The 20,061-nt window shown below is 51.7% G+C and overlaps 1 protein-coding gene across 4 annotated transcripts in view; it reads left to right on the top strand.

The window, feature by feature from the left end:
* BCL2L1 (BCL2 like 1) overlaps positions 1-19,481 on the top strand; it is a 45,520-nt gene extending 26,039 nt beyond the window's left edge. For all 4 annotated transcript variants that reach the window (XM_019645765.1, XM_019645764.1, XM_019645767.1 and 1 more), the window contains exon 3: positions 17,822-19,481. In XM_019645765.1, the coding sequence (XP_019501310.1) occupies positions 17,822-17,959 (138 nt within the window). In that variant the 3' untranslated portion in view covers positions 17,960-19,481. The remainder of the gene's footprint in view (positions 1-17,821) is intronic.
* The last annotated feature ends 580 nt before the right edge of the window (positions 19,482-20,061 follow it).

The raw sequence follows: 20,061 nt of genomic DNA, 5'->3' as shown, positions 1-20,061 counted from the left end.
ATTTTGTATTCATTTTCCTGAAATAGGTAATGTATTCATGTAGTTCAAAATGTGAAAGGAATAAATGTCTTCCTCCCACCCCTGTCTCCTAGCCTTCCTGGGAGATTAGACTGTAGACACAAGCAAACACATACATAATTCCCCAAGTTTTACACCAGTAGTCGTGTGCTACACACACTGTTTGGTACCTTGGTTTTCTCACTTGACAGTGTCTCTTACAGATCATTCTGTATCCGTTCATCAAGAGCTTCCTCATTTTTTTTAATAGCTGCATAGTATTTCATACATGGTACTGTCCTCTATTTATCCAGTTCCCATTGGTAGATAACTTTTTTGCAGTCTTTTGCAATTTTAATAGTGATACTCAATGAACAGCCCTGCATATTTGTCTTTTGACCTATGTATAAATACAGGATATCTGTGCGGAGAAATCCTAGAAGTGGAATTGCAGTGTCAAGGGTGTGTGCACTTGTGATTTTGATAAATAGCATTGCCACCCTGAGCCTGTAGCAGCAGTGCCTGTTTACAGGAGCACCTCTTCTCTGCACACCCCTTCCCCCAATGCAGGGTTTGATTCAGCACATTTACTGAGTGCCAGGCCCTGGATACAAAGATAACACTTTCATGTATCAAGTAAACTTATTACTGTGTGCGAAGTACAGGCACATTATGGGGTAATACATGTAGCCACCCAACAAGGAAGTTTTTTAAATGGGAAAACTAAAGCTCAGAAAGCTTAATAAATAGCGTTATTTGGTCGCTGACCCAAACTAGAAAGTGGCATATCTAGGATTTAAACCCAGTTAACGTCTGTACTCTTAAAAAGAGCACCCTTGACTACCTCTCAGGAAGAATAACATATGGTCTTAGAGTCTAACACAGGTGAGAAATCAGGCTCAGAGAAAGTAACTGGCCAAAAGAACACACAGCCAAGAAGCTATGGAGTGCCCAGGGAGGACCCACATATCTCTGATCTGAGGCCTGTGGTCTGTACTGAGCTGTCGCCCTTCTTCCATGGAAAGAGTTTCCAAATCTAATTAGGGTTTCATCAAGAGAACTTTCTCCATCCAACACTCCAGTTGCTGTAGAGCAGGGGTCGGCACATTGCGGCTCGTGAGCCACATGCGGCTCTTTGGATGCAACTCGTGAGCCACCGTTTGCCAACCCCTACTATAGAGAACCATAAGTCACTGGTTCTTGGTGTGCATCTGTTGGCTGTCAGACCCATAGACATAACCCATGTATGATTAATATACCAATGACAATATATTAATAGTTGCTGCCATTTATTGAGTACCTACCATGTGCAAGACACTACACTGTAAGGTATGCTGTGTTATATTTTTAACCCTCACAATAATCCTGCTTGAGAAACATATTATTGTCTAGGTTAGAAAACTGAGAGTAAAATAATCGTTAAATAATAGTCCCAAGGTCAAATTCTAATAAGGACAGAATCCAAATCCAATCTGTTAGACCCAGAAGCCCTCACTTACTCACTCTTGGTGTCTGTGGGTTCCCTTTGGCTCTCTCTGTCTCTTCTACTTTTCTGTGTTGTTTGGTGCCCTCTCCAGAGGGTGAGTCTGACTTCTCCACCTCTCACTGACTGCTTTAGAGGAGAGGGCCTGTAGCTTCCATTTGCCCCTTGTACCCAACCCCCCCAGTGGTTAGCACAGGGGAGCCAAAGACTGGGATGCCACATGACGCCTGAGGATTGGTGGGTGATCTTTGGCGATGACCCCCATTGATAACTGCCTCCGAAAGGACCCATCTCCCAGTCATATAACAGGTGCCCTTTGAACACTTGTCATGTTCTCACTGCTCCAGTAGGAGCGAAGTATAAAGTACAGGCCTAGTTCTCAACAACTTAGATCGCGAGACTGCAAGTACCAAAGTAAATGAAAAGACGACAAGGGTTAGGGGAGTTTAGAGGAGAGAGGAAGCATAGCATAATTATAATAGTAGCAAATATTTATTGAGCGCTGTAGGGTAGGTCTTATGCCCATCTTATAAATGTGGACCCTGAGATTCAGTTTACGTGATCACCCCAGGGTTGTATAGCCAATAAGTATCAGAGTTAGGACTCTGAACTCCTCAGGGGACAGCGCTGTGGACAGCTCTGTGCTGGGGTGGTCTGGAAAATCCAGGTAAGGGCGTCGGGAAGGATGGACCAGATATGGACAAGAAGGGAGGCTGAGAGATGTTGTAGGACAAAAGGTCAAAAAGTGGAGCTATAAATAATATCCCTAAGATATTACAGTGTTCGCCTTGTCTGCTTTCGAATGTGGGGAAACCCTGGCTAGGCCCACAAAGGCATAGCACAGGATCATTAACTAAGGCTTGTCCAGTGCTTCTTTGTGTCCATACATTGTCTCAGTGAACCTCTGACTATGCTAGAAGATAGAGGAAGTCTTCTTCTTACCATGGAGGGAACTGAGGTCTTCTGACTTTAAATCCCATCCATGCTGCCTCCACTTTTCCGTCATGGGAGAACACAGGCTCTGCCATCAGACACACCTGGGTTTGAACCCCACCTCCTCCATGTTGTGTCTGTGGAATCTTAAAGTTCGCAAGTTAGGGCAATTCCAGGTAAAGAGTAGGCCCTTTGGGAGGCAGGCATATGTTAAGGGGTGAACAGTATAAGGGAGACTAACACCAAAATTCCTGTAGTGCTTTTTTCTTTTTTTTAGATTTTTTTTTATTGGGGGATGGGAACAGCGCTGGGGAATTGGGGGAAGGGGAACAGACAAGTTGCTGTCCTTTTGTTCTTCAGTCTAGTTGTGGAGGACGTTGCTTCACTGGCCCAAGTTGGCACCATCATTGCGCTCTTCCCGGGCGAGGCAGATCAGTTGCCGGCTTCTAGACGGCCACTCACTGCGGCTGCTGGCCGCTCACACTGGCTGCTGGCAATACACGGCAGCCCATGGCAACCCACTGCAGTAGGGGCTGCAGCCTACGCCGTCGCCAGCTACTCACGGCAGCCCAGCTCCAGGTTGAGCTGTTGTTCAGCATCGTAGAGGGCAGTGTCAGTGGCCCTCATATGTGGGATCCGAACCGGGGCCCTCTGGCGTCCCAAGCGAGCTCTTAACCAATGTGCCACTCCGCCAGCCCTATAGTGCTTCTTTTCAGTGCACTTTGGTTTACATATGAAGAAAGTGAGGTGCCCCCTGGGGTGAAATGACTTGTCTAAGATCACACAGTGAGTTTATAAAGGGCAGCGCTGGGATTAGAACTTGGGTCACTGGTCTCCTAAGAGAGCTTACTACTTTTTCCTTATACAGTGCTGCTCCCCTAAGGGGATGTGGGGCAAAGGCCTGGGGATCACATCATAGCACTTTGGGGTTAGAGAGAGGGCCTTAGAGATTATCTTATCCATCCTCCACCCTTGACTGATGAGAAAAGTGAGGCCCGGGATGCTTAACTGACATGTCCATATTTAGATAGAGCTACCACGGAGCAGGAGTAAACCCACCTGTCCTGAATCAAGGTCCCAGGTCCTTTTTACACTACTATGCAAAACTTCTAAATTGCCTTTTGTCCTATGCAAATCTAAAGCCTCACTCCAAATGCCAGTAGCAGTTTACATTTAAAAACAACTGGTTTGGGGAGTTTTTGCCCAAATGCAATCTTGTTCTCTTTCTCTCTCTCTCTGTCTCTCTCTTGCTCTCTTTCTCTCTCTCAATTCTTAGTAAGGATAATATACTATTATAGACGTGAAGGGAGCTTCAGTGGGAGACCTTGATAGAAAAAGTAAAAATGTGATCATCTCTGAACTCTAGGGAGGTCCTCAAAGCCAGGAAATATTGAGAGGATGGACGGCTTCCTTGCCTATCCCAGTTAGCTCACCACTCGTTCGGCCCCACTCACAACCTTACCTTCCCAAGGCCCAGCCTTCCCTTGGCAGCTGCATCTGGTGAACACCAACGGAAATCCCTGGTATTTTTCTTTGCATGCAACCAACCATGGAGATGTAGGTCAGGCATTGCTGGCCTGGCAGTTACAGCAGCTCTAGCTTTACCCCCTGCACCTGCAGCCATGTTTGCCGAGCCCCATGGGGATGGCAAAAGGATGTTTCCCTTCAGACAGAGATCAAATCCTCAAGAGTCCATGTGGGCGGAGCTGGCTGGGACTTAGGGGGGTGCTGGAATAGACCATCTGGAATGTGGGGGACTAGGAGGGTGACTCCGTTTCTTTCCCCTTAATATCTGACGCCTGCTGTGAGTAGCAGCAGGGTTGACAGTGCCTCCGCTCTGCTCAGCTCAGCTCAGCTCAGCTCTGCTTAGAGTCGTCATCACTAATGGAGAAAACTGGAAAGGTCCCACCCTTCCCTTGGGCCCCCAGGCCTGCACCTGAACCCCAACGCCTGTCTGGTGTTTACTGGATTGAAGCTGCCACCCTTTGGGACCTAGCCTGTTTTCATTTCTGCTCTCAGCTGTCTCTGGTCTCCACAGACCTCACCTACAGGTTTCTGCGTGTCCTTCCCCCATGATGCAGCCCCATGAGGCTCCTCCAGCCTGGTACGCTCCTCTTTGGCCTTTGTTCTCTTCAGCACAGCTGCCAGTTCTGTGCCTGCCCCTGGGGAGAGCTCTCCTAGCCCCTCACCCAAGCTTGGTTGGTCCAATCTAGCTGCACCCTTTCCAAGAGTCAGTCTCTGTCTGCACCCTGGGGGGTTGGGGGGCGGGGCTATGGTTCCAAGGTACAGAGGGGACACCTATGTGGCTGCTTTGAACTGGCCTCCAATTTGCTGGCTCTCCTGTCCTGAGTTCTATTCTACCCTGGGCCTCATGTATATCCCCTTTGTAAAGATGTGGGACCAAGATTGGTACATGTACCATTGCTCTGCGAGATAACTTATAGGTAATATGCAAATGGACATATTTTTATTTTAATAGTCAATGTTTTTATTTTACATTGATTTCCATCTGTGGCAAATGATACTAATTTTTTATTTATAGTAGAAATAATATCAGTTGCCTTTTCATTTCATTTATGTATTTAGCAAATACTCAGTGTCTGCTCTGTGCCAAGCACTATTCTAGCTACTGGGGATGTCTGTCTTCATGGAGTTTACATTCTGAAAAGAGAGAGGGAGGGTGGGGGTGGAGGGTGGCTAGGCAGGTTATGGTATTTGTGTTTTGTTTTGTTTTGTGTTTGTGTTTTTGTAAGATTTTATTGGGGAATCGGGGGAAGGGGAACAGACAAATTGCTGTCCTTTTGTTCTTCAGTCTAGTTGTGGAGGACGTTGCTTCACTGGCCCAAGTTGGCACCATCATTGCACTCTTCACGGGCGAGGCAGATCAGTCTCCGGCTTCTGGACAGCCGCTCACGGCGGCTGCTGGCCGCTCACGCTGGCTGCTGGCTACACACGGTAACCCATGGCAGCCCACTGCAGCAGGGCCTGCAGCCTACGCCATTGCCAGCGACTCACAGCAGCCCAGCTCCAGGTTGAGCTGTTTGTTGTTCAGCATCTTAGCTGTGGAGGGCAGTGTCACTGGCCCTCATGTGGGATCCGAACCGGGGCCCTCTGGCGTCCCAAGCCAGCTCTTAACCATCGCGCCACTCGGCCGGCTCGGTATTTGTTTTTTAATAAAGTGATTTGGAGAGGCTTCTCTGAGGAGGAGGCCTATGAGCAGAAATCTGCATGACCCGAGGGAGGAAACCATGTAACACTATGGTAAGAGCATGCCAGACAGCGGGAGCAAGTACAGAGACCCCGGGGTGAGAAGGGTGTGCTTGGCATGTTTGAGGAGATGAGTATGATTTGAACAGAGTGAGCAGAGGGGACAGTGGTAGAAGGTCAAGGTTTGTGTGAGCCATGGTGAGACACACTGGCTCTTACTCTGGGTGAGACGGGAAGGCAGTGGGAAGTTTTGACCAGACAAGATCCAACTCCTTTTAGAAGGACCCTTCTGTCTGCTGTGTGGTGAGGGACCATAGCAGGAGGTAAGAAGCTGGGAGACCAGTAAGGAGGGTGTTACAACAATACAGGCAGAAAATGATGTTGGCTTGGACCAAATGATGGCGGGAGAGGTGGTGAGAAGTAGTGGATTCTGGATCAATTTTGAATACAGGTCCAAAGGAATTTGCTGACAGATCAAAGCTAGAGAGTATTTACGAATGACTCCAAAGTGTTCCAGACTTTAGTGCCTGGAATGATGAAGCTACTACCATTTACCAAAAATGGGAAAAGATGCAGAAAGAAGAGGTTTGGGGGAGGGTTAATAATTTTCAATACATTTACTTAAATGTTTTAAAGTGAGTCAATTGATAGAAAAATGTTCATAATAATGATACGTGGACAGGAACAATACAGTGATGGCTGAAATTGTGGATGGGGTGGACCAGATGTGTCTCTGCTTCCTTCCAGCTCTAAAATTCTGCTTTGGTGATTTCAGACCTCACAGTCTCCCATTGATGAAAAATGGGAACTTGAGACTCAGCCTAGAATGTAGCTGATGCAGAAGGAATGACAAGAGAGAAATCCCTTAAGCCAGGCTTACCTCGTGTTAATTTGGAAGGACTTGGGAAGTTTTTGCACACATCCTGGCCTCCTGGCATTGCCTCATTCACTCACTCACTCACTCACTGAACACCTTCTGCCTAGTAGGCCCTGGAGACAACACAGGTCTGATGCCCTCCCCCTCCTAATACAAAGCAAGCTATCTCTACCTTCACCGTCACCCCAGGCGTGGCCTGTCCATGGCCCTGCATTTACCTGGAGTTCGGGTGATGTGTTTGCTGAAAGTGGGCAGTCACAGCCCAGGCAGACCCTGCCCTCCCTTTGTCTCTTCCCAGTTCCTCCTTCCTTCTCTTATTGACATCTGCCCTTCAGTGCCTGGGAGCAAATGGTTTTGCCTTTATGGGAGCAGAAATGGTTTGTCTTACTTCATTCCATAGGGTTCCCATAGTTATTAGGCTGGGAAAAAAAAATCCTCAAAGGCTTTTCCCCTGCCTTTTGTAGATGAGAAACAGAAGGCCAGAGAGGCAAGCAACTCTCACAGTCCACATCCTACCCATCAGCACATCCTTTCAGCTCTACTTTTATTATTTTTATTTTTGTTTTTTGAAGATTTTATTGGGGAATTGGGGGAGGGACCAGTGTTGGGGAATTGGGGAAGGGGAACAGACAAGTGGCTGTCCCTTTGTTCTTCAGCCTAGTTGTGGAGGACGTCACTTCACTGGCCCATGTTGGTATTACCACTGCGCTCTTCCCGGGTGAGGCAGTCGCTCACTGGCCATTGGACGGCAGCTCACGAAAGTGTACGTCAGCTGCCAGCCAGCCCCACTGCAGGCTATGCCATCGCTGGCAACTCACAGCAGCCCAGCTTCAGGTCGAACTGTTGTTCACCATCTTAGCTGTAGAGGGCACAGCGTCACTGGCCCTAAGGTGGGACCTGAACTGGGGCCCTGCTGCTCAGAGCTGGCGTCCCAAGCCAACTCCTAACCAACACGCTACTCAGCCAGCCCCTTTCAGCTCTACTTTTAAAAATAAATTCTGAATCTGACTGCTGCTCACCAGCTTCCCTGGAACTCTTTCTGGCTAAACCAGCATCGTTTTTCTCCTGGATGACTGCATCAGCTCCTCACCAGACCTCTTGCTTCCACTCTTGCCCCTGGAGGTCTCCACCCAGCAGCCAGAGGGACTCTGTTAAAACCAAAGTCAGATCATGTCCCTCCCTGCTCACAATGCTGCAGTGTTTCCATGTCACTTAGAGAACAAACCCAAGGTCTTACATGGCCTTCATGGCCCAGCACAATCTGACCTTTGGCTATTGCCAGACCCCATTGCTACCATTTTCCCCTCGTTCACTGGACTTCAGCCACACTGGTGTCTTTCCTGATCCTGGAACATCCCGAGTATGCACCTGCCTCAGGGCCTTTGCACTTGCTGTTCCCCCTGCCTCTCCTCAGATCCTTGTAGAACCTATTTCCTTCCTTCATTCAGGGCTCTGATCAAATGTCACGTCTTAAAGAAGTTTTCCCTGACCATGGGTTCTTATCCTGCCCTCTTCCATGTTTCTCTCTAACCCATTTTCTCTCATTTATTTTTCCTTTAACACTTATCACCATCTGACACATTTATTTATTGCCTGTCTCTTCCCATTAAATTGTAAACTCATGCAGGTGGGAATTTTCATCTGATTTAGTTGCTGCTTTATCCCCAGCACTTAGCATAGTGCCTGGCATTTAGTGGACATTTAATAAAGATTTATGGAATGAATGAGTGTCCAGAGCTAAGCAGAGCAGCTTGTCTGGCCCTTCCTACAGCCCCACGGGTCAATGCAAAAGGGGTTACGGTCTATCTTGGAAAAGTCAGCTAACAGCTCTACCGAAGCTATATAGTTGGCATCACTCTTGTTTCCAAGATAATGACCAGGTAGTGGGAGGGACTCTTCTTCTACAAGGACGGGCCTTGCAAGGGCTGGGTTGGGGTAGGGGGAAGCACAGAGCAGACATCAGCACACCTCTCCCTTTCCCTACCCTGAGGAAATGCTGCCCCATGGGAGCCTTCAGCTTGGAGGTTTGGGCATTGGGGGAGTGTGCGTGAGAGCACTCACATGTACACACACACACAGGGAGGGAAGGGAAGGGTGGTACAGGGATTCTCTCCCGCCCCCAAATCCTCCAGAGCTGTTGCCTTCTGCTGTGGAATTCCAAGCATTTCCAATCAGATAAAGGTGGCTGAAAATACCAGGGACTTGTCTGGACTAGTTGGAGGCGGTGCTGGGGTGAGGAGGTTGAGGCCACAGGGGCAGAGACCAGCAAGGTCTGACCTGTCCGAGGAGCTTGCCCTGAGTCACATGTGCCATTGCCCTTTTCCCCTGGAACCCTGCAGGTTTGAGGGCAAGGCTCAGCAGGCTTTGGGATGGAGGAGGATCACTCTTACGTGGCTGCAAGTCCGTCTGCTCCGCAATGTCGCCTCCTTTCCACACTCATTACTGGATCTTTTGGATACCCTTGAGAAAGAGAACCCAGGTGGTCACTCACACGTCCATATGTGAGTTACTTTCATCCTCCTCACTCTGCAGCCCTAGTAGGAGCCCTTTGAGACGATTCCCTTCATTTTACAGATGGGGAAGGTCTCAAGCTTTCTCTGCATCCCAGATATGGGACTGGACTCACCCTAAGCAAAACCAGTGGCAGAGCTGGGCCATGAAACCCACATCTGCTGACGCTCAGCTTCGCACTCTTTTCTTCACAGCATGCAACATTTATCACCACCAGACGAGACAGTGGGGACAGCTTTGGGTGGAAAGGAGGGAGTGGCTGCTTTGGACTATGGAGTACTTGGAGGCAAAGACCCCCGAAGGAAGCAGAGTTTTAGGGAAAGGTTTGGTCCCAGAAACCAAGCTCCTGTTCCTTGTAGGTTATCGCAGTCCCTCCTGCCTGTTGCCTCAACACAATGCAGAAGATGCCTTTTCCAGAACCTTCCTATAGTTTTCTGTCCCCTGAGTAGGAGAGAGCTCAGCAGAGGGACCAGTGTGGGCAAAGGTCCTGAGGCTGAGCAGAACATGGCATGTGAGATTGAAGGAGCCTGGCCTAGACAAAGCTGAGGAAACCCTGCACGGTCTGGCAGACCATGCAGAAGGCTCTAAGACTCAAACTGAGCTTTGGTCTAATGAAGAAGAGGAATAATAGCTGCCATTTACTAAAAGCACTAGGTACTGTGTAGAGTTCTAAGAGACTTACATGTATCGAATCCTCACCGTGTTCTTGTGAAATTAGTACATTTTTAATCCTCATTTTATATATGAGATCCACAGCTAAACATCTTAGTCTAGTTGCAAGACTTATTGGGTACCTGCCTCCTCTTTGTTTGCTCTGGCAGCCCAGCATGGTGGAGAAATAGAAGTTAATTTGTCACCACCCTTGGCCTCATCCAGATAGCACCGCCATTTTACAAATGAGGAAACTGATACTCAGAGAGGAGCAAGACCTGGTCCAAGGCCCAGAGCAAGGCCAGCAAAGCCTCCTCCGCCAGCCCGTGTTGCCTTCTTGGACAGCCCTTGGACAGAGTTGGAGAAGAGCAGCTGAGGCGAGAGGAGCAAAACTAAGGTCCAGCCAGTGGGGCGAACTCGAGGGAAAGAGGCAGAGGTTTCCAACAGAGCTGTCCGAACAGGCAAGTTTTCCAGTGGAGCTGTCCGAAGATGAAATGCTCCACTCGGGAGGGAGGGAGCCCCTTAGGACAAGTGTGTAAGCAGAGAATGCCCTAGAGAGGATTGTGAACCCCCATGGTTATGGACCATCTGGAGTGAAACAGACCCACTATGTGACCTGGGGGCTCCACCTTTCTGAGCCCCATCTGGGCAGTGACGATGTTGGTGGTGAGCTTGAGCATCACGGGAAAGGTTGGATAGCTGTGTTGTCAAGTCACTTTTGAGCCTCTGGCTCTGTTTCAAGGGTGACCCTTGGTCCTTCTCACCCTGGACACTGGGAGAAGAGTAAACGGCTGTGGCAGAAGAGGGAGTCACCAGGGACGGGATGAAGGAGGGTTGACATGAGGGAGGCCTTCAATTCCAGGAAATGAACGCATATGAGCATGGAGCAGCCACCCAGGAGCCATCAGTGCCTGGGCTCTGGAGCCGGACCGCTGGACTCAGATCCCAGCTCCGCCATTTGTGAACTGTACGGCCTTGGGAAGGTCCCTTGAACTCTGTGCCTGCCTCCTCACAGAGAGCCGTAGTGGCACTTAACTTCATGGGGTTAGTGTGATGACTAAGTGAATTTGTGTACACGATGAAGCTCTTAGCACCATGGTAAGTGCTCAGTAAATATCAGTCACCACTCCCAGAGAAGGAGGTTATGAGCCCCTAAATGAGCATCTGTGCCCCCAGTAAATGCTTTCCTGAATCCTCTCTCTGCCTCCAGGGCTAGCACCCTGGCTCTGAGCTGAGGAGATGGAGAGCCCATAGCACTGCTGGCCCTGATAGCTTTCTTGAATCTCCAGTGAGGTGTTATCTCCTCCGGGCACAACCACTTCCTTTCTGAGAAATGAGCACATCTGTGAGGCTTCGCTTCTTAGAACTAATGGTGGGGGATAAGGTGGGGGAGGAGAGGCAGGCAGCTTACAGGCAGAGTTGGAGAAAGATTAAAACAAAGTTTGCTGTGAGGATGCCTTCAAATACTCCCTAAAGCCCAGATGGCATGTTCCCCCCACCCCCATGACACCCCCTTCAGCGAGTAACACCAAGGTCATCTTGCTTTACCAAGTGCTTTTGTCCCCTGATCTCACCACCACTGCCTTCTGGGTGGAGTCAAAGCAGGAGTAGGCTCAGAAGTAGAGGTTTGCTGTGGCGCCCACAGCTGGGCTGGCTAGACTGAAGCGTCAGCCCCAGCAGGCCGGCCTCCCATCTCTTTGCTCCTGCTCCATCCAATGAGCTGCCTCTGAGTTGCCCACATCCAGGCCATGTTCCCCCAGGAAAGCTAAAGGAAGTGGATTCCAACCACAAACCTCACTTCTTCCGAGTCCCCGCCTGCAGCACCCTGCTGAGAGAGTGATAAGGCCTCTCTTTACCCCACCCCTCCTTCCTGCCATCTCCCAAGGATCTCCTAACAAGGCCTCCTTGGTCTACTCAGCAGGCATTTATCAGCCTCTCCCCTCGGGGAAACTGAGGCCAGAAGCAGAAAGTGACTCTGCAAGTGACTCTGTCAGCCTGCCCATGCAGGACCGTGATGAGGCCGGAGCAAAGTGCAGTCCTAAAGTCCCTGACACTTTTTCTGGGCTGCTAGAGCCCCTTCCTCTTCTCCACCTACCTCTTTCCCAAAATAACCAAGCAGGAAGGAAGCGGTGGGCCTGGGCTCTGCAGAGTCACCCTAGAGGAAGGAAGGGTTCGTCTGGCACAGGCGCTTGTTCCGCACTGAAGCCAGGACGGAAGGGTTTCACTTTCCCTCCTGGTCGTCACATCCTTTTCCTGTGGCACCCAGTTCCCCTCAGCTGGCTGGGGGCCAGAGCTCATTCATTCAGCTGGTGGCCTCAGGCCACCTTCCCCCTCCTAGAGGGACTCAGGACTATATCCCTGTCCCAGAATGTGGGGTTTGCTGCTGCACATGCTGGGACTTGAAACTGGCTTCCCCACTTACCCATTTTGGGCAGCTCTCGGTATCTCTGAGCCTCAGTTTACCCCAACTTAGAATGAGGACCTCCTTCCATAACAGAAGTGTGTGGGCCTGGACCACAGTGGGCCTGGAGAAGTATCGTGCTTTTGCAAATGAGCAGAGTGCTGTATCGAGGTTAGGAGCAAAGACACTGCATTCGGGTTGTTGGTGCAGGTAACCCAGCGAGGTCACCAGATTCATTTAGAATGGTACCTGCTGTGTTCCAGGTACAGTACCAGGTTCTGCAAATACACGTTTCAAAACCACGCACAGTCCAGAAGCGAAGACAGGACAAAAAATAATCACTCAGGTTACGATGATGGTGCATGTAATCAGGGAATATGGCCCAGTCAGGACAAAATGCTTTTTTAGCTCAGTGCCTGGCATAGGTAAAATACCCCAATGTATAATAAAGGTCCGCTGCTGTAACAATTATCTTTTTATTGTTATTTAACAAGTGAGGACACCAGGAGCCAGAGAAGTGAAGTGACCTGCTCAGAGTCACACGTCTAAGAAGTGTGGCAAAGTGGGAGGTGAAAGGGGAAAAGAGTGGGAATTGGAGGACTGATCAGATTCAAGCAGGGACTGACTGCAGCCCCTGACAGGGTGGGTGGTCTGCCAGTACATGGGCCACTGCCCCAGGGACATCGTTGTGCCAGCCTTTTTCCTGACTTCTCTAGGGTTGCCAGTGGCTAAGGGTGACCTGCATTGTTCAGTTGGCTGCCTCTGGGCAGAGATCTAGCTGAAGTCAGTCTCTGCATGTCTGGATGAGTCCCTGGCTTCAGACATGGGTCAGACTTGGTCCCTGCCTACATGAGCCCCCTGACTGATAGGGGTGACCGACACACAGACAGGAGCCTCAGCCTAGGGCCACTCTGCCTCTACTTCCCGCATCAGGGCCTTTGCACTGGCTGCTTCTGCTGGAGCATGCGCTTTTTCACCCAAGATTATTGATCTCCCTTGGCCACCTCCACCTTGTCATTCAGGTCTCAGCTCAAAAACCTCACTTCCCGGGCCGGCCAAGTGGCACATTGGTTAAGAGTTGGCTTGGGATGCCAGAGGACCCCAGTTCTGATCCTACATATGAGGGCCAGTGACACTGCCCTCTACAGCTAAGATGCTGAACAACAGCTCAACCTGGAGCTGGACTGCCGTGAGTCGCCGGCAACGGCGTGGGCTGCAGCCCCTGCTGCAGTGGGTTACCATGGGCTACCGTGTTTTGCCAGCAGCCGCCATGAGCAGCCGTCCAGAAGCCGGCGACTGATCTGCCTCGCCTGGGAAGAGCGCAATGATGGTGCCAACTTGCTCTAGTGAAGCGACGTCCTCCACAACTAGACTGAAGAACAAAAGGACAGCAACTTGTCTGTTCCCCTTCCCCCAATTCCCCAATTAAAAAAAAAAAAAAATCTTAAAACAAAACAAAACAAAAAAAAAACCTCACTTCCCCAGAGAGACCTCTGAGCACTCCACCTACATCAGTCCCCCAGGTATTCCCTGTCACCTCCCCATGACTTAGTGAGTTCAAAACCCCATCACCTCTGAAATTGTTCTGTTTCTTATTCTCTCTGCTTCCCACTAGGACAGTGTTTCTCAACCTTTTTTCCTTATCACCACTGCCTAAGGAGTCTTTCTAGACTTTTTTTTGTCCTAATTGCCCTCCCACGACATTTGAATACCACAGCTGTATTGTGTATCTCTATATGTGCTGCAGCCCCATGGAGAGCCACAAGCCACTGTAATGTGCAAGAATTTTTCACTTCGCCCAGTTGGAGGTGGTATCACCCCCACTGAGCTTGCATACACTAGAACACAGGAAGCTTGCCTGTCTTGCTCACTGCTGTCTCCAGTGCTGGGCTTGGAGCATGGTAGGTGCTCAGTAAATATTTGTGGTGTGAATGGAAATCCATAAACCCTGGGAGCACGTAGGAAACATTCATCCCGGAGTTAAAGGAGGGACCAGTAGGGCAGGTCTCTGGGAAGACAGGACTCCACAGTGGAGTCTTGCAAGCTGAGCAGGGCTTGGCTAACTGAGGAAGGGAGACGCAGGAAGGGTGGCCAGTTAGAGGACACGGCATTGGTGAAGGCACAGGAAGCGCTATGGAGCCATTCCTCGTGTGTGACCAGGACTGTGGAAGGCCTCGGTGTCTCCTGGGGACCCTGGTCCTTGTCTCACCATTCTGAAGGGCCCCGATGCCAAGTCGGGAGACCCCAATTCCTAGTCCCATTTCTACCACAAACTGACTGTGTGACACTGTAGAATGGGCAGGTGGGTTGGCCTTGATGGCTTGTGGGGTCTGCCTGGCTAGGAGTCCATGATTCTCCCGTGGGAGAATTAACCACTGCCTCTCCCCCGTGGCCGTGAAAACCCCCACGTGAATCCCCATAGTAGCGGTCACAGTTACAAAGACACTTCCCCCATTTGCTCTCACCCAAGCTGAAGATGCAGACAGTGTCTGAGGTCTGGGTCTCCTGAAAGCCTGTGTGACATCAGAGACCTCCCTGTAACCCACCCTTACATCTTACCTCCCTGCCCACCATGCCAGCTCTGGCTGAAACCAGTGGGAGCCACTAAGGAACACTGGGGGCTTATCTCTGCTATTCCAGACTGGGCTGCTCTGCAGTCCTGTTTATTTATCCAGAGCAGCCGCCCGCCGAGAAAATGGCTGTGTTTGTTTCCAAGTGTGTCGTGTGAACCGTGGGCTAAATATACCCACACCACTGCCTCCCAGCACCCGCCCTGGAACAGCACGCCCCATTTTGCTCGTGCTCTCTCTGCAAAAGCAATCCCCAGAATCCACAGCCCTTGGAAGCCCTACTCTCCCCTCCCCAGGAGAAGGAGCTCCTTGAAGTAGAGACGGAGCTTAGCTTGTCCAGGCCAGGAATGCACACGTGGGGACTGGTCAGCGCACAGCCTTGTTCTCTATGGCACCAAAATGAGAATGTTCCCTCCACCCTGGAATGACTGTTCCTGGACAGTGAGTGCTTTGTGACAGGGCCTGTTTACTCCAGCCCAGCCCTACAGCCGAAAATGTCTGTGGCTGCCAGCCCTCTACTTCAGGAAAGTTCCCATCGAGGGAGCCAGGCCTCTCCCACTTTGGCTACAACCCCAGTGTCCCTGGTTTCTTGTGGGACATTTGGCCCCTTGGGATAGATGACCAGGGCCTTTTGGCCATGGCCTCCTTTCTCCCATGCTCCCCACAGCCCAGGACTCTACCCCCTCACAGCTCCATCTTTTTTGTGACTCCACCTGGACCTACTTCGTTTGGGATCAGAAAAATTAAAACTCTTCTAAGAATTTTCTTGTCTGCCAAGAGCCATGGAGACTGACCAGCATGAAGGGGGAGAGACAGGGTAACATATCCACACCAGCCATGCCCGGGCAGCGACAAGACCAAGAGTTAGGAGGCTGGCTGTTGCCACTGCCCTTCTCTCCCCAGCCCAAGGCTCCACCTCCACCCCGTCCCCACATCCCTTTTCCAGGGAATCCGTTCAGCACTAGTGACAAGACAGGTCCACCCCAGTCCCCACACAGGGACTGCCCTGCGGGAGCCGGGCAGTCCTGAGTTCTGATCCTGGCTTTGCCACCTGTTAGCTGGGTGGCCCCAGGCAAGGTCTTCCCTACTGTAAACCTCAGTTGTCTCATCTGTGAAATGAGGTTCAAATCTCTAGTCTGGGGATTCTAATGAAGGTGAAATGAGATAACAGTGACTGGCACAAAGCAGGCATGCAATACCCTTGTTCTACTCATGTGTTTATTGACCACCAACCATGTGCCAGACACTGCTGGGCACTGGGTGCATAGACGTGAGACAGGATCTCTGCCTCATCAAGCCACGTCTAGTACAGGAAATTAAGTATAGAGTCTGGTTATGAAAAGTGCTAAGAAGAACAAAGCAAGGTAAGGAGATAGTAAGAGAGATGGGGGTGGGTACCACATTAGACACAGTGGCCAGGGAAGGCCTCTCTGAGGAGATGACATTTGAGCAGAGTCGGGAGTGAAATGAGGGAGTGAGGCAGCAGACCATCTGGGGTCAAGTGCTCCAGGAAGCAAGAACAGCGAATTCCCCAGCTCAGCAGATATTCGAGGAACAGCAAGGAGGTTGGTGCTACACATGGAATGTGCAGTGGGGAGGGGCCCAATCCCGCTGGGCCTTGCTGGCCATGGTAGGGCCTCCACTCCAGGTGTGATGGGAAGCCTTGGGAAGGTTGAGAGCCTAGAGCCATGTGGGCCATGTGGAGGGGCTTTCCCCACCTGCCTGCTTTCCCCTTTTCCCCAGCAGATGGGAAGCTTTCTGGTAAGGAGTCGGGCTTAGGCGTCACTGCTTCCTCCCTAACGGCTTCATGTTCAGAATTCTTTGAGTCAAGTTGGCAGCTCAGTGCACATGGCACTCTTCTAGGGTAACAGGAGTATGAACAGAAACAACACTGGCTTTCTAAGTGCAAGGGAAAGCCGTGGAGGACCTAAGCACAGGCTTGCCATGATCTGATCTCTGTTTTTAGAAATCTTCACTGTGTGGAACATGGACTTGGGGGGGCACGAAGACCAGCAGTGGGGCCGGGCAGGTGTCAGAGTGAGCAGACTAGCCAGGTAGGACCTGGGGCCAGCTGGAGATGGAAGCCCTGTCTGAGGGAGCAGCCACCACTCAGCCAGTTGGGACCAGATGGAAATGTGAGCCAAGGGTGTGAGCTTTTGGTGGAGAGGCCAGAACACGGGCTCCGGAACCAGCCAGTGATTCATGCCCTCCCTAGACACACACAGCACACTGATTTTTAGGTTCCAGACACCAGGCTTGGATCCTGGTTCCACCCCTGACAAAGCTGGGTGACCGAATCAAGTCCCTCCTTTCTCAGAGGCCCAGCTGGGAGACAGCCTGCTGTGCAGCATTGTTGGGAGGATTAAAGGACAAATGGGGTGGGAAGCTCATCATTAAAGGGTGCGCCAAGCTCCCTGCTCCCTGCCCCACAGGCTGGCTCCACCCTGGGCTGGGTAACTTAACCCGAAGCTCCTCCCTCCCGGTATCATGTGCTCCCCTTGTGACTGTCTTCTGAGGGCTGTTGCTCACCTCTTCCTGAGCCCAGAGTCATGCCCCCTGCGGTGGGGGACCGGGACCGATCTCAGACCCATCCCAGCCCTGCATGGTTGTTACCCTCTACTCTGCCCTGCTCTGCCTACCCATCAGCCTGCCCTGGGCAGAGGCTCCCTCCAGAGGAAGAGCCCCAGACCGGCTCTGCCCCTGAATCACTCTGGAAATTGACCCTGTCCCTTTTCTCTCCTTCCCTCCCTCCCTCCATCACAGCAGTGGAATGGTGAGGCTTTCTCGGCCTCTACTCCAAGCTGCTTTGGCTTCGAGACCACACATCGTCCAGCTGTCACTCACCTCTGCGCCCTCTCTCTCCTACCCCTCCCTCTTCTGCACTGCTCCAAACGTTTGGCCTGCCCATCCCTGTCTCACCTGAGCTTCCGGAGTGCCACTTCCCAGCTGACTTTGCACAAAACTCTTTCCCTACTTTGCACCTGTTTTCTCGGCAATAAAATGGGTTGGTCATCCTCAACTGTGGAGTCAGGGAGGGCATCCCTTGACCCTTTATCTGGCCCAGAGTGGGCACGGATGGCTACTTTTTCAAATCACCAAGGCCATCGTATGCAGGTGGCCCTCTTTCTCCCACCCACCTACATTACTGTTTGAGGACTCACACAGCACCCTCCCTTCTCTTCTCCCTGCAGGACACTTTTGTGGACCTCTACGGGAACGATGCAGCAGCCGAGAGCCGGAAGGGCCAGGAGCGCTTCAACCGCTGGGTCCTGACGGGCGTGACTGTGGCCGGCGTGGTTCTGCTGGGCTCGCTCTTCAGTCGGAAATGACCAGACACTGACCACCCACTCCCTCCCATCCCTTCCTGCCCCCACCACATCCCTCCTTCCAGCCACCGTTGCCACCAGGAGAACCACTACGTGCAGCCCATGACCACCCATCCAGCACAGGGTTGGGCCTAGACATGGTCCCCCGCAGTTAGTTTTCTAGAATCTATCATGCTTTTGTGAGAGCCGCCTTCCCCCACACCTCAGTTCTCCTGGCCTCATAACCCACAAATTTCCCCCAAAATCTGCCCCATGAAAGCTGGTAGATGTGTGGGGGTTTGTGGCTGGGGGCTGGAGGGCCCTGCCTATTTGGTGGAACCCCCTTACTCCTTAGCCTCCCCGAGAATGCTTTCCTGCCAGGGAGCTGGAAACTTTTCTGACCCTTTTTCCCAGAAAGACTAGATTGCCTTCGTTTTGATGTTTGTGGCCTCAGAATTAATCATTTCTTATTCCTCTCCCCCACCCCCCAGGACCTGGGCTCCCCTCCCTTTCATCCCCACCCTACAATAGCCACTTAGGGGCCACTTCTGAGTAATTAGGGATTCAGGCTGCTTGGGATAAAGAAACAGGACCAGGACCCCCTCCCCACCTCTGGCCTGGCCAAATTCCCCACTCCCAATCCCAGTGTCCTCTAGAGGCCTCTGGCTAGAGGCCAGCCCCACCCAGGAGGGAAGGGGCTGTAGCTGCAGGAAGCACCCCATGCCAAAGCTAGGGTGGCCCCTGCAGTTTAGCACTACCCCAGTCCCCACCCCCCCTCCCCTGGCTCCCATGACCATGACTGAGGGACCAACTGGGCCCGAGACAGGTGCCCCAGAGCTGTTTATGGCCTCAGCTGCCTCACTTCCTGCAAGGAGATCAGCCTGTGGCATGCCTTGGGCTGCTGCCCATGGGGTCCAGGGGTTCAGGGGCCTTGGCCCAGAGGTGAAGGGGAGCTACAGGGAGCAGCTATGGGAGCCCTAGGGTCTTCCCTACCTCAGGCAGGAAGGGCAGGAAGGAGAGCCTGGTGCACAGGGTGGAGGTGGGGCTGGCTGGAGGGGCCAGTCCTCCCTGGCCAAACAGATGCGTGCCCCACCCCCGTTCAGCCTGGGCAGCCGGGCTGCCAGGTCAGAGTGGCCTGGCCAGGAGCCCTTCAGGCCTCACTCTCTCCTCTGCTCCACCCATGGCCTGTCTCATCCCTGGGGGTCCTGGCCTAGCCTGGCCACCCCGGGCTCTCTGCTGTACATATTCAAGACTAGTTTTTATTCCTTGTGAAGATGATATACTATTTTTGTTAAGCGTGTCTGTATTTATGTGTGAGGAGCTGCTGGCTTGCTGTGCGTGTGCACGTGGAGAGCTGGTGCCCAGAGATTGAACAGCCTGATGCTCCCTCCCCTGCCCTGGTCCGGGGAAGCCAGCCGGGGGTCCTGGCTCCTGAGGGGCACCTGTCCCTCCCCCAACCCCCACCCCACACTTGTTCCAGCTCTTTGAAATAGTCTGTGTGAAGGTGAAAGTGCAGTTCAGTAATAAACTGTGTTGACTCAGTGAACAAAGGGCCTGGGCTCATGTGTGCTCCAAGACGGGAGAGAAGGGGCTGCTTGGCTGACACGTGCCAGGAGCGCTGGGTACTGGTGCTGGCTCTGCCCTCAGGCGGGGGCCTTGGACAAGTTCTTTCCTCCCTCTGGGCCTGAGTTGCCCCACATGTACATCGACCGGGTTTTTATTGAGCACTTGCTGTATGCTGGACAGTAGGGTGGTTCATGAACAGGGCAGATAGTCCCTGCCCTCAGGAGCGGACATCCTAGTGGGAGAAACAGTCATAGCCAGGGGCATAGTCCTAGACACTGGAGAGCCTACAGTGAACAAAGGAAGCCCTTGCCTTTGTGGCGCTTCCATTCTAGTCTTGGAGACCGACAGACTGGACAAATACAAGGATCGCTGCTGCCGGGCAAAGATGGAAACGGGATGACCATGAGGAAGTATGGCAAGACTTCAAGGACTTAGTGGGGAAGGAGATAAGAAAAGGTCAGAGTTGAGATAACATTTTAAAGATAGCTCCATGGAGTAAGAAGAGTTTTTGGAATTGTGATGCCATTTTAGTTACAAAATGTCTGAGGCCAGCACTACCC

This window comes from Hipposideros armiger, unplaced genomic scaffold (genome assembly GCF_001890085.2).
Source record: "Hipposideros armiger isolate ML-2016 unplaced genomic scaffold, ASM189008v1 scaffold_94, whole genome shotgun sequence".
NCBI classification, from domain to species: Eukaryota; Metazoa; Chordata; class Mammalia; order Chiroptera; family Hipposideridae; genus Hipposideros; species Hipposideros armiger.
This window is presented reverse-complemented; position numbering and strand designations above follow the sequence as displayed.